At 45.0% G+C, this 14298-nt stretch overlaps 1 protein-coding gene and 1 long non-coding RNA gene across 7 annotated transcripts in view; one reads left to right on the plus strand and one right to left on the minus strand.

The window, feature by feature from the left end:
- Positions 1 to 14298, minus strand: part of SIAE (sialic acid acetylesterase) — a 47748-nt gene that overhangs the window by 6113 nt on the left and 27337 nt on the right. For 5 of the 6 annotated variants that reach the window (XM_058687139.1, XM_058687144.1, XM_058687141.1 and 2 more), the window contains 4 exons: positions 13938 to 14071; positions 5746 to 5900; positions 4553 to 4742; positions 2388 to 3203 (listed from right to left, as the gene is read on the minus strand). In XM_058687139.1, coding sequence (XP_058543122.1) covers positions 2952 to 3203; positions 4553 to 4742; positions 5746 to 5900; positions 13938 to 14071 — 731 coding nt within the window. In that variant the 3' untranslated portion in view covers positions 2388 to 2951. Of the gene's footprint in view, positions 1 to 2387; positions 3204 to 4552; positions 4743 to 5745; positions 5901 to 13937; positions 14072 to 14298 lie in introns of those variants that run through there. The other variant, XR_009249554.1, reaches the window with a different exon arrangement.
- On the plus strand, positions 836 to 1387 carry LOC131486991 (uncharacterized). Its single transcript, XR_009249555.1, has 2 exons — positions 836 to 1179; positions 1217 to 1387. It is a non-coding gene; the product is annotated as an uncharacterized LOC131486991 (long non-coding RNA).

The raw sequence follows: 14298 nt of genomic DNA on the forward strand, positions 1-14298 counted from the left end.
GCCTCCCTCCACCCCAGTATACTTAAAACGTCTTTTTATCTATTGGTTAAGAGAGTGAAATCTGACAGTATCCAGTGTCAGTGGGAGAACGTAAATGGCACTGTGCCTTGGTGCGAATGTAAACTGTTGGACCCTTCAGGAGAGTTAAGCTGCAGGTATCAAACTTTTAAACATGTTTAATCCTTAAAATTGTTACTTCACATTAAGGATCCTAAGGAAGAGGGGCGCCTGGGTGGCTCAGTTGGTTGAGCGTCCGACTTCGGCTCAGGTCACGATCTCATGGTCTGTGAGTTTGAGCTCCGCGTCGGGCTCTGTGCTGACAGCTCGGAGCCTGGAGCCTGCTTCAGATTCTGTGTCTCCCTCTCTCTCTGACCCTCCCCCGTTCATGCTCTGTCTCTCTCTGTCTCAAAAATGAATAATAAAACATTAAAAAAAAAAAAAAGGATCCTAAGGAAGAAAGTACAGTATGATGTTTGCATGTAACATTCATCACTGTATTCGTTTTAACAGGGAAAAATTGGAAAAAAAAAATCTGTGTCCACTAATGGAAAAATTGGTTAAATAAAGTATGGGGCTCCCACAAACTAAAACACTATATTCAATTTACATAGGGGGCGCCTGGGTGGCGCAGTCGGTTAAGCGTCCGACTTCAGCCAGGTCACGATCTCGCGGTCCGTGAGTTCGAGCCCCGCGTCGGGCTCTGGGCTGATGGCTCGGAGCCTGGAGCCTGTTTCCGATTCTGTGTCTCCTTCTCTCTCTGCCCCTCCCCCGTTCATGCTCTGTCTCTCTCTGTCCCAAAAATAAATAAAAAACGTTGGAAAAAAAAAAAAATTTACATAGGAAAATTATTTTACTAGTATAAGCCAAAAACAGATTACAAAATAGTATGACATGTAGTGTATAAAATATAACCCAAGCAAATCAACTGAATGTTTACCAAAACATTAAATGTTTTTTGCCAAATGGTGGATTTTAGGGTGATTTTTACTTGTTTATTCTTTTTGTTTGTGTCCAAATCTACAATAGTTATAAATTTCATTTTACAAATACTAAAAAGTTATTTTCACTTGGGAAATTAACTGAGTTTCCACAGAATGTTTAAAAGCATTCAGCCATTAAAAATAAAGTTTCACAGGGTGCTGAGTGGCTTAGTTGGTCTGGTGTCCGACTTCGGCTCAGGTCATGATCTCGCAGTTCGTGAGTTCGAGCCCTCAAGGTCATGATCTCGCAGTTCGTGAGTTCGAGCCCCACATCAGGCTCTGTGCTGACAGCACAGAGCCTGGAGCCTGCTTCAGATTCTGTGTCTCCCCCTCTCTCTGCCTCTCCCCTGCTTGCGCTGTCTCTGTCTCTCAAAAATAAATGAACATTAAAAAAAATTTTAAAGTTTCACGTGAATTTTCATTAGTATATCCACTACCTAAACCTAGTATCTCCCACTGTGTGCACTAGCAAAGGAGCCTGGGTGTGGGGTTCCTGACCATGTCCAGCTGCCTACAAGTTAGAACAGCCCAGGAGTGAATGTGTGTTGGCACAGGGGAGGGGTGGACCCGGAGATTTATTTCTCAGGAGTCTCTGTTCCCAGGTCCCTGGTTCCCCTTAGGCCAGAGGCATATGAGGTCAAAGTATGGGTGTTAGGAGTTAATTGTACACTAGGAAGTCCTCAGAGGAGCCAAAGGTTCTTTGTATACTACATAGTTGTTTTGTTTTCTTACTAAAATAAATCCTGACACTGACAGCTATTCCTGCTGTTCAGCGCTACACCAGGACCCCTTGGGGTCAGTCAGGTGCTTATTACTTATTACTTTAGTTCTTATTTTTCCCATTAAGGGAGTGGAAGCTACTCAAATAAATCTTCCTCCTTCCTCATGCTTCAAAGCACATTTACTGTTCCTAACCCAGTTTTGGTGGGCTATAAATGTTTACACGTCACTAATGATTATACTTTTATTTCCAAATTCTAATAGAGGACACAATTACCAAGTGCCATTAGCTGTTTTTAATCAACCAATAAGCAGTAGTGCTATGTTTTTTGGTTTTTTTCTTTTTGCATTAGGATTCTTAACAGTCACAGAAGCCCACTTTCACATTTGTCCCATCTGGATTATTTTTCTAAATGCTTATTGTGTAGCTTTATTTTCAGCCTCTTTTTTCTTCCATCTGGGTTATCCTTTTTAGAGGTAAACCTCTTACCTTAGAAAGCCTGAGATTTGTATTTAACCTGTTTGCCTGTCCGTGACCTCTACTGCCATGTTTTCCTGAGCCCGTGTTTCCCCCACCCGTCACTGACTGCCTGAGTGCCTTCCTGGGCCGCCACCACCTCACCCTTTCTCCTCATTCCTTAAAGCAGCCCCTTCGCACCTCCCCAGATGCACACACACAGTTCCTGCTGGTTTCAAACATTCACGTTATCGTTCTTAGACTGAAAGGAACAGAACTGGCTTTGGCTTAAGACAGAACACAAACAGGCCTAGAAAGAGTTCATCTCCACATAAGAAAAAACTGTTGGGAACTTTAGAAACTTTATACAGAGATTCAGTAACCACTTACCAGATTTTGTAAAGAAGACATAAATAGGAGCTGGCCCACATGGCCTTCAAATCCTTTCCAGCCATGAGTTTCCACAGTTCTGGATATAAGTAGACAAAAGTGTTAGACACTGCACTCTCCACAGGGAAGTGAAGGACACTGAAGTTCCATTTGTAGCTGGGAATTAGTCCGGCAAGACACCTAGGCTGACTAGGGGACAAGAGGCAAGCATCTCATTAGCCTGCCAGCACTGCTCATCGCCTATTCAGAACACGGACACAGCCATGTGCTAGCTGGGAGCTGTCCAGTGCGGCTTTTCTATTAGTTGCCTTTAAAAGCTATAGCTGTCATCACTTCCACAGCTAAATGCCCACATCGAAAGGACCCACACTTATGTCCAAGGTAATGATCGCAAGGCCGCTAAATCATTCAGCAAGCTTGCTGAGATCTCCAGGGATCTGGTCTGTCATGAAAGCGATGAAGGGAGGAGCCGGCAGGGTGCTGCTGGGGTGGTACAGGGGGCACCGCTTATATTCACAAGGCCACGTGGTCCAGGCATAGCGAACAGCAGCCGGAGTGCCGCGACAAGAACTGACGTTCAGGGCCAGGGTCTGGGCTGAGAAAGGGCCCATGGGAGCTGGGAGCCACTTGCACTGATGGTCACTGCAACATGAGATCTAGTAAGAGAATCAGAAAAATCGGAACGGTTAGGTCAGTGAGGATACTCCAAGAGACCACAAGGGACAGAAGGAGCCACTCTTGGCCCAGGATCCATTTCCTACAATAACCAGAACAAACCCGAACCCAGGTTGGTGCGATAATGAATGTTCCTGTGACAAAATAAATCAATTTTTAAAAAAATATTAAATTACTGAGGGAGACAAGGAAACATAATCACATAGAGCATTTAGAGAGGGCTCCCCTGAACCTCCTTGCTGTAAGCCTTCCGACCAGACGGCATAGCAGGCAGGAAGTGAGGGAGCGGGGCAGTCCAGCGGCTGCTACAACTCCAGCACTCCCGAAGGGGCCGGGGGACGAACAAGGGGCACAAAGGAACCTTGGACAGAGAGCCTTTCGCAAACCAGAAAGCAATCCAAGGAAGAGGACATGAAGTTTTCAGTACCCCAGGTTAAATTCTGTCCTGCTCCCCACTATGATTCTGGGTCCAGGTGACAGGCCGTTCTGCCATGGGAGAACTGAAGTCAGAACGCAGACGTCTGGGGAGCTAGAACTACCTAAAACCCAGTGTCCAAAGAAGCTCAGTGGGGCAAGCGCTGCCCTGAGGCCTGTGAATGTTGTAGTTAGGACTCTAGAGGAGGAGCAAGGATAAACCCGTGTAATTAAAGTCTGTCTTTAATATTCTTTCATTCCCTCCAGTGCCCTCTTTTCATACAGCAACCTCCCCAACCAGCCTAATGGCCTCCTGGTTCCCAAAGAAGCTCATTTGCATGTTCCAATAGGAATGCCTCACCCCCACCCCCAACTAGGGAAGAAAGACTACATAAGCTCTTTAATTATTAGCCCTAGTAACACAGTGGAATGATCCTCGCTACGTGCTAGAAGAAAGTAGTTTCATTACATTAATTTACAATGAGCTACAAATTCCCAAGCTAAGCCTCTCAAAGGAAACACTAAACTCAAAAGACTATCAGAATTTGCGATAGTGTGACATAAAAAGACACCCAAGATGAGGGAAACACTCTGGAATAAGGAATCTTCCAAAGGTAACCTACAAATAAAGCTGCAGGCCCTTGCCAGAGCAAAGATGGATGCTCTGGGAGCGAAAAAACAAAAGGAATATTTTAATGTAGATTCATTTTCCTTCCCTTGATTGTCTTATCGAAATTGCCCCTAAGTTAAAGAATTAATAGCTACTTAGTCACCCCTCTGAGATAAACTCAGCCCCGCCAAAAACCAAGATCCCCTTCACAGAAATGTTACAATTAAAGAGATGATGGGCCTCAGTGTGGAGAAATCCTGACTCCCAACCCAGGATGAACCCCTATTAAGTTCTGGCTATTCTCACCTCAAATATTTTGTCCTGCTTCTTCACCTGGATTTGCTGTGAATATGTGAGGTTTAGCAGCCCCCTGTCAGCCAGGAGTTCCATCTTCTCAGGCAGTGGTCCTTGAAAGATCAGTTTCTCACCATAGGCCACAGCCCGGGCCCCCAGGTGCAGCCTGTAGGCCACAGTCTGTTTATCTCGAGGGTGGATGCTACCAGATAAAGAACAGGCAGAGAACTTTGGGTTTTCACTGAACAATAGCCACATTTAAAAACGGGGGGTGGGGGGGGGGGGAAGGGGTGGGGAAGGATTATACAAAGCACCCTTTAGGAAGGTAAGAACAAAGTTGACTGAATCTAACAGGTCAATGGCTCGTCAGCTTAAGAGACACGGTGAACGGAAGCCATAATGGGGCTCCGGGCATCCTATGGGTTAGAAACCTTGAAATAGCAGATGACTTGGAAGGAAGGAATACAGGTCCCTGAGTGACGGAGGAAAGGCACTGGAACTAACCTAGGAGAGCTAACTTAAACTTACTCCAACCACTGGCAGTCCTGCGTTTCATCTGAATCAGGTGTTCACATGTTCAATGAATAAAACCCTCCAGGTTCAGATAGGACAATCAATAAATATTCATTTGTCCAAAAATAAATATTCGTTTAAGTTCTCACTATAAACCAGACACTGTGTGGGCCGCATTTCATATTTCAAATCCCCTTGTATCCCACAGCTAGCGTGTGGTAGTCATTGGAGCCGTTCACAGATATCCCTTTATTCCTCCTCTGAGTTGACGGAAGAATTCTGTGCCTGCTCTCGCTGAAGCCAGGCATGGCCATATTGCCTGCTCTGAGCCAATGCAACGTGAGTAGAAGTAACATGCGTTACTTTCATTGCCAGTGTGAGACTTTAAGGTGACCGGGAGCCCAGATCAACTTGGAACCTCCATCACTCTAGATCTGTGAATGACTATAATGAGCAAAGCCTCTCTGTTGAGCTTCTTTGGACATGTATTGTGAACAGGAAGTAAAATGTTGTCTCATCAGGGCGCTGAGATGTTGAGTCACTGCAGCACATCCCCAGTGTAAATGATTGATAAGGCTCCGAAGGTCCAATCCTCATAACACCCACTCTCTGCCCCTCACAAGTGAACATCAGAATGAAGGCCACAAAGAACATAGATTATTGTTCAAGCAAAGCCCAAGAAGCACCCATACCTGCCATAAGGGGACGTCCTATCACAGAGATCCATTGCTACTGTCATGAAAGTGTTGGGCATCCTCACGTTGGGGACATAGCCAAAGTCTGCTGTTTGATGCCAACGGATCTGGGGAAATTTATCATCTGAGGTTGCAGACAAATATGAAGATAACTGGAAAGTAGAGAATGTTGCATCAGAATTTTACTGCATCAGAATCCTACACCAGAGTCTTTTTTTCATATATAGACTCTGCTTCTGCTTCATTAATCTGTTCAAATACCATTCAACAAGTATTTACTGAGTGTCTTACTGTTGTGGTTCAATTCCCCTCACCCCACACAGCGTATCTGTGCCCTGCTCTCATCAAGAGGTGGAATCTATTTCTCCTCTTACTGAATCTGGGAGAAGCCTGTGATTTTCTCTGACCAACAGGATGCAGGGGAAGTGATGTGCAGCTTCTGAGTCATTGCCTCAATGGCCCTTGGCTTCTAGTTTCATTCTCTTGGAACTTGGAGATGGCCATGTAAAAAGAGTCCAGCTACCCTGCTGGAGAAATTACATGGAGAAGGGGACCCTGGAAACAGGAAGACCCTTAGGGGAGAAAGGGGTTATTGTCCCAGCAGTCCCAGCCAAGAGGCCAGTCATGTGAACGCTAGAGGCTCCAGTTCAAATTAAAGCCACATGAGCAAGCAAGACTGGCTGGCATCTCCTAGAGCAGAGATGAACCATCCCAGTTGAGCTCTGCCTGGCTGACGCATGGAATCATGAGCATCATGAGCAAATACAATGGCTGATGTTTTACAACCACTAAGTTTGGGGGAAGTTTGTTACAAAGCAACAGGTAACTGATACATCTGTATTTAACATGGTCAAGTACTGTAGGGAAGCAGAGAGGAATCTGCTGAGAACATGTGGTAAACTGCATCAAAGACCCCAATTCTTCACATTTTCCTATATCCACAGCCTCTTTCCATATGGTTTTGTGGTTTCTCCCACTAAGAAAACGAGTATAGGGGCACCTGACTGGCTCAGTCGGTTAAGCATCTGACTCTCGATTTCAGCTCAGGTCAAGAGTTCACGGTTCATGAGTTTAAGCACCACTTCGGGCTCCATGCTGACAGTAGAGAGCCTGCTTGGGATTTTCTCTCTCTCCCTCTCTCTCTGCCCCTCCCCTGCTTGCTCTCTCAAAATAAATAAACTTGAAAAAAACAAAGTGTATTTCCCTACCACTTTCTGAGCTCAGTCATATGGTTCACTTTGGCCAACAGATTGAAACACAAGTTATGGTGGGTCAGTTCTTAGCCTAGGGCCCAAGAGACCTGAGTGGTCCCATTGGCTCCTTCACATTTCTGCTGTCACCATGACAAGGACATGCCTAGGCTAGCCCATGGCTCTCTGGAGAAGGAGGAGAGCTGTGGAACAGAGCTGCCTCTTCTGACCCATGCCAACCATGCCCAGGAGAAAGCAGAGCCCCCACCCCACTCGGCCCCATCCCTGCCACTGACCCACAGAGATATGAAAGAGTTCAGTGGAGCTCAGCCAAGATCAACCAAACCCCAGCTATCCACACATGTGAGCTATAATAATAGTTATCTTAAGCCATGGAGTTTTGAGGAGATCTGTTACACAGCAGTAGCTAACCAGCACAAGTACTTCACAGCTGTGTTGGTGGAACAGACCTAGACATAAGAAATGTTAATAAACAAGGGGTGCCTGGGTGGCTCAGTCAGTTGAGCATCAACTCTTGATTTTGGCTCAGGTCATGGTCTCACAGTTCATGGGATGGAGCCCTGCATCGGGCTCTGTGCTGACAGCACAGAGTCTGCTTGGGATTTTCTCACTCTCCCTCTCTCTGCCTCTCCCCTACTCACACACACTCTGTCTCTCTAAAAATAAATAAACATTTTTAAAAATGCTTTAAAGAGAAGTTAATAAACAATAGTATAAAATAGCATGGATTGAATGTTATATTGGAGCCAAAGACAGCAAGTACTCTGCATAAGAACAAAGTTTATTATTATAAGAAAACACAACCTCCAAATATGTAAAAAAAAAAAAAAAAAGAAAAAGAAAAAGAAAAAGAAAAGAAAAAGAGAGAAAGAAAGAAAAAAGAAAAGAAAGAAAAGAAAAGAAAAGAAAAGAAAAGAAAAGAAAAGAAAAGAAAAGAAAAGAAAAAAAATGGATGGGCCCAGAAAATATAAGCAACCACTACAAACAGGACATGTTAGAATCTTATAATGTAAAAAGGTAGGAAGTAAAAGGGCAATTTTGAGAGCAAGAGAGAGTAACTGAGCTGAACTTGAGGGTTTATGTAGGAAAGACAACGTTGGAAAGATAGTGAGGCAAGAGTTTGGATAGAATTCATACTTTACCTATAAGCAACAGGGAATCACTGTAGAGTGACAGCTGGAGGACACTGTGAATGTACTAAATGCTGCTGAACTGAATACTTTAAAATGGTTAATTTTACATTATGTGAATTTCACCTCAATTCAGAAATTAGAGAGCCGGGGTGCCTGGGTGGCTCATTCGGTTTAGCGTCCGACTTCGGCTCAGGTCATGATCTCACGGTCCGTGAGTTCAAGTCCCATGTCAGGCTCTGTGCTGACAGCTTGGAGCCTGGAGTCTGCTTCAGATTCCGTGTCTCCCTCTCTCTCTGCCCCTCCCCCACTCATGCTCGCTCTCTCTCTCTCTCTCTCTCTGTCAAAAATAAACATTTTTAAAAAAAAGAAATTAGAGAGCCACTGAAATTATTGGCATGATAAAAGGACTTTTTCAAAGGATTAATCTAGTGATCATGCAAATGATCCTGTGAAGAGCCCGAAAACAGACAGACTGATTGGTTCAGAAGCTACTAGAACATTCTAGACACATAAGAGAAAGGCCTGACCTAGGATAGCAGTAGGAATGGGATGGGCAGGAATAAGATAACCTAAAAGACAAACTGACAGAAGCAGGCAATCACCTTGGATACGGGGTGGAATACAGGGAAAAGACAGTATCCATCCTTCAGAATCTGTAACACCTAATTATCTGCTTGGGATTCTGCAGATGTAGGTAAAGTCCTCTATCAGCTGACTTCAAAGAAACCAAAAGAAGAGTATGTGGAGAGCCCAACTCAGATAAGCCTTTAAAATGGGGTACGCAAGTCAGAGACTCCTACTGGCCTTCAAGAAGTCAGCTGCCATGAGTTCTATAGCTTCAAGGAAATGAATTCTACCAATAGCCACCTGAGCTTGGAAGAAAACCCAAGCCTCAGATGAGACCCCAGCTCTGTCCGACACCTTCACTGCAGCCCCAAGCAGAGGACTCAGCTAAGCCATGCGTGCTGACTCCTCACCCATAAAACCGTAAGATAATAAATGTAACATTATTTTAAGCGGCTAAACACGCAGTGATTTTTTACGCTACAATAGAAAACTAATATACTTGTGAAAAAACTTTCCAGGCAGAAGGAAAGGAAAATGGCAGACTCTAGGGCAGAGTAAGCCTAGTGTGCTTAAAGACAGTAAGGCAGCCGGCATAGCTGAAGTGGAGTGAGCAAGGCAAAGAAAAGTAGGGGCAGATCACACATCACTTTGTTGACTTCACTCATATGGAGGAACCACTGGAGCCTTCTGATATGGCGTGCATTTCAAAGGATCACTTTAACTGAAATGTTGAGAATATCCTAAAGGGGGTGGAAAGGTAGAAGCAGGAAGATCAGTAAGGAGGCAATATTTCAAGGAAGAGATGATGGCGCCTTACACTAGTGCAGGAGCAGTAAAGGTAGTAAGAAGCTGTCTGACTCTGCAACATACTGAGTAAACACTTTCATCTAAACTTGAAATTGATAGACTCCTGGAGTGCCTGGGTGTCTCAGTCCATTGAGCATACGACTCTCGATTTTGGCTCAGGGCGTGATGCCAGAGTCGTGGGATCGAGTCTGGTGTTGGGCTCCGCACTAAGCACAGAGTGTGCTTAGGATTCAATTTCTCTCTCTCTTTCTCTCTTTCTCTCTCTCTCTCTCTCTCTCTCTCTCTCTCTCCCCCTCTACCTTTGTCTCTCCCTCTCTCTCAAAAAAAAATTAATTTTTAAAAATTGATAGACTCCTACTCCTGCAAAGGACAGAGACTACCAGAAAAATTCTCCAATACTACTATGACGCATGTGGTCCCACTCTTTCCTCCTTCCTTAATTCTCTGGTATTTATATCACCATGTTCTCTGATGTAGACTGCCACTTATTCTTAGCCACAGTCCAGGCAATGAGAGGCATCAACCTATTATCCCTCTTTTACAAACCATGATCTAGCAGTAAGTCAAACCACAAGCTGGCAAACATCCTGGGCAAGCAACCACTGTCTTTGGGCCCCGTTTGAAATCTTCTGTCCCCATCAGGGGAGCTACATGATGAAGAGAGTGCTCCCCACAGCCTTCTCACTCCCATGGCCAGCAAATACCTGAGATCATCCCAGACAAACGTGGCCAAATGAAGGCTTGAAAACAGGAAGTTTTCTCCTTCTTGACCTGTTCCAGAAAGACTAGAAAATCATCAGGAAAACACTGGTGAGGTTGCAACAGCAGCAGAAGGGATGTGATCTGGAACTAAGGGGACATTTCTAGTTCTCTTATCTCTCGGCAAATCTGCTTTCACATATGAAATGATAAAAGGTGCTGAAGCTTCACAATCGAATTTCACGAGAAGACCCAGTGAGCAACACTGCTTCTTCCCACATAACACCCAACAGACCGAAAGTGGAATCATGCTCGGCAGCCAGTGCCATGAGGAGGATCACAGCAGCAGAGCCACCAGAAAGAGTCTAGGGTAAGTACGAGGCTGAGGCCCAACACCAAGAGATGCTTACACAGCCGCTCAAGCCAAGGAAGTGGTCTCCACATGGCCGTTTGTGGAGAATTCCTGCAGCAATTCTCCAGTTTCACCACGCACTTGCACCTGACAGGTGTACTTGACTCGCTTGCACTATGACACAGTGGCCACATGGAGGCACCAGCATACTCCATACCCAAATGAAATTCTTGTTTTCCCTACTCTGAGATCCGCTAGGGTGCCGTTCAGTCTCCCACAGCGATCAGTAGAAATACCACCGCTAATGAAGGCATATAATAGCCAAAGAATAGAAAAGGGGCCCCATTCAGAAGACTTTACAATAGCATACTGTATGTACTTTGCACTTCACTCCCGTTGCTCCACACCCGCTGTACAAAAGCATCTCCTCAGGACTCCCTAGCCTCCTGGTCTTCTTTCCCTCCCATGCTTCCGGTCACCTCACTACTAACAACTCTCAGATACGTGTGTCCGGCCCGGGGCATTCTGCTGAGCTTGAGCCCTGCGTCTCTAACCGTGCTTTAGTTATTGCAACCATCATTTCAAATTCAACACCTCTACAAAGCCAATTCATCTTTCCTTGCAGACCAACTGTCCCCCCCCCCCCCCCGCCAGATTTTCTGACTTCTCTCACTGATGAACCTTATCTGGCATGTGCCAGGCTTTACATGAGTTAGCTCATTCAATACTTAAAATAATACTCTCCCTATTTAATATCTGGCTCAAAATCACAGAGCCGAAGGAGCGTCAGGGCTGAGATGTGAATCCACGCAGACTAGCTGCAGATCCATGCACTGAACCATTATTTTGCCATATGTGGTATTTCTCTTCAAAGGTATATGTTTGTGCTCCCAGTTTCCCACAAGTAACCAACATATTTTTGTCGATGGTGATCAGTTAAAGCCCCGAGTCTGAGGGACTCCTGCCAAACAGTAAGGCCTAAGGGCAATGACCAGGTCTCTCTGATTCGCACTGTATCTCTAGCACCTCACACAGTCCACGGCATATAAGAAGCATACAACACACGGTCTGAATTGGCTGGAGTCCCATTCAAATCACCATCTACACGGCAAAGATGAAAAAGAACCTCAGAAGTCCAGATGTAGTTTCCACCACCAGAAATACAGATCTGCTGACAGGGCTGGCTATTTTGACAATAATGAGTAGAATAATCTGGTTTCGAAGTCAAAACAAAGGTAAGAAGGAAGAAAGAAAATGGTTGTAAAGTCAGTATAAGTGGAAAGGAGGTCCATAAAAGTCTTCATCCAAGAAAAGGCGTGGTGCAATGAGACAAGGTAGAAGACACGTGAGGACGGTGAGCAGAAGGTATCTGCGGGACATGCAGAGGCAGACATCTGGAAGCATGTGTCCAATTCAGATCTGAAAGCCCGTTCCATTAGTATGTTGTGAGCTGGGCCCCGCTTTTCTAACACCTTACTTGTTTCATTTCCTGTATTTCAGAAGAGTCGCCACTTACCACCCTGCTAAAGAGTGTAGGTCTTGGAGGAGTCATGTGAACAGGTAAGGCAAAGCCATCATCAACTTGGTTAAATACGTTCATCCCTTTTAGGCGAGGACGAGAGCAGAATCCTTCTGTCTAGTTGCCACTAATTAAAAGTGTGATTTCTCTTGATATATTTTTTCACTTATGTGTTAGACCATATTTAATAACTGCTGACCAGGTAGGTCCCGAGATACAAGTGTGACGCAGGAAAACATGATGCCGCGTGCGACTGACATGCAAGGAAAATGGGGGAAGGAGAGGGTGCTAAGAAATTACCCATCAGGGGAAAGGAGGTGGTGCACCCCAGATGCTGGACAGTCACAGAAGGCTTCCTAACTGATGTCCAGGCTGAGAGCTAAAGGACGAAGTTGGTCAGGAGAGTGCAGGAGAGAAAGGGTGCTCCAGGCAAAGAGCAGGGGCAGTGGGCCAGGAGTGAGAGACCAAGGTTCACTACAGGGGCTGGAAAGGACAGCACCAAGTTAGGGAGGGCACAGCCAAGTACACACATAGCTGCTAAGAGTACACACTGAACACAAATTCATAAATTTCTACAGAGAAACCTGAGGGCACGTTCAAATTAATGTTCAATTTAATGTAGCAATTTCATTTCTGGGAATTTATCTTATGGAAAGAATTAAGCACGCATGCAGTGATTTAGCTACAAGGACAATCAACGCACCACTGCTTACAAAAGCAACATGTTTAAAGCAACCGAAGGGCCCATTTCTTGAGAACTAGTTAAATAAACTGCAATACAACCATATTTCAAAGTATTCTGCAATCATTATAAATTGTGCTCAAGATTAGTATTCATTGGCATGAGGGGCGTCTGGGTGGCTCAGTCGGTTGAGCACCCAACTCTTGGTTTTGGATCAGGTGGTGATCTCATGGTTTGTGGGTTTGAGCCCCACATCAGGCTTCGTGCCGACACAGCAGAACCTGCTTGGGATTCTCTCTCTCCCTCTCTCTCTGCCCCTCCCTGCATGCTCTCCCTCTCTCTCTCTCTCCCTCTCTCAAAATAAATAAATAAACTTAAAAATATATTTATTGGCATGAAAAAATGTTCGCAATACATATGAAGAGAAGAAGCAAGGGGCGCCTGGGTGGCTCAGTGGGTTAAGCGCCCGACTCTTGATTTCGGCTCAGGTCATGATCTCACAGTTCATATGTTTGAGCCCCACATGGGGCTCTGCGCTGATAGCATGCAGCCTGCTTGGGATTCTCTGTCCCTCTCTCTTCTGACCCTCCCCTACTTGCTTTTTATCTCTTTCAAAATAAATTAACATTAAAAAGAGAGAGAGAGAGAAGCAGCAAGATATGGTACAGTATTATGGTATGGATCCTCCTGCGAGAATACATGAACAGATTCTGGATTGTGCAATTGGAAATGTTTTAGCTTTTTTTTTGCTTATCTTTTAAATATCTTTAATGAACATGTATGTATTCATTTTTTAATAAGAAATATTACTGGGGCGCCTAGGTGGCTTAGTTGCTTAAGCGTCCAACTTTCACTCAGGTCATGATCTCATGGTTCATGAGTTCAAGCCCTGTGTCCGGCTCTGTGCTGATAGCTAGGAGCCTGGAGCCTGCTTCAGATTCTGTGTCTCCCTCTCTCCCTGCCCTTCCCCTACTTGTGCTCTGTCCCTCTCAAAATAAATGAACATTAAAAAAATAATGTTAAATAAAAGAAATATTACTTATTAACTTTTTTTGAAGATGTAATTGTCCCATCAGTGAACTGAGATGAATTAAGTCTTACAGTTAGTTCTTGACCAGCAGACTATGAGGGCAAAAAAAGGAATATGGATTCCAGGAAAGAGACCTCCACAGGACACCCCCACCCCAATACCCAAAACCTGCTTCCTCTCAACACATACCTGGACAAATCCAAATGGGAAGAAACGCTCTGTCTGCCCCTGGGAGCCACGGTGGAAGGCTTGACGCCAGTCTTCAATGAGTGCAGGGAATGTGCAATTGTACAGGTCCCTGTTAATATTTATATTGGACTCCCCTAAAAACAGTCCAGATTATGAGAGGGGGTTGGGGTAGATGCAAACATGGCCACACGTTACTCCCCAACCTCTACCCGTGCCCTTAGGGAATGAGTCTTCCTGCAGTCTCTCTGGACTGGCCTTGTCACTTGCTCTGGCCAAGGAGGCATCAGCAAACATGATGCAAGCAGAGGTTTGAAGAATGCTTCAGCTCTGGGGTTTGCTCTCTCTTGATATACTTGCAACC

This window comes from Neofelis nebulosa, chromosome 10 (genome assembly GCF_028018385.1).
Source record: "Neofelis nebulosa isolate mNeoNeb1 chromosome 10, mNeoNeb1.pri, whole genome shotgun sequence".
NCBI lineage: Eukaryota > Metazoa > Chordata > Mammalia > Carnivora > Felidae > Neofelis > Neofelis nebulosa.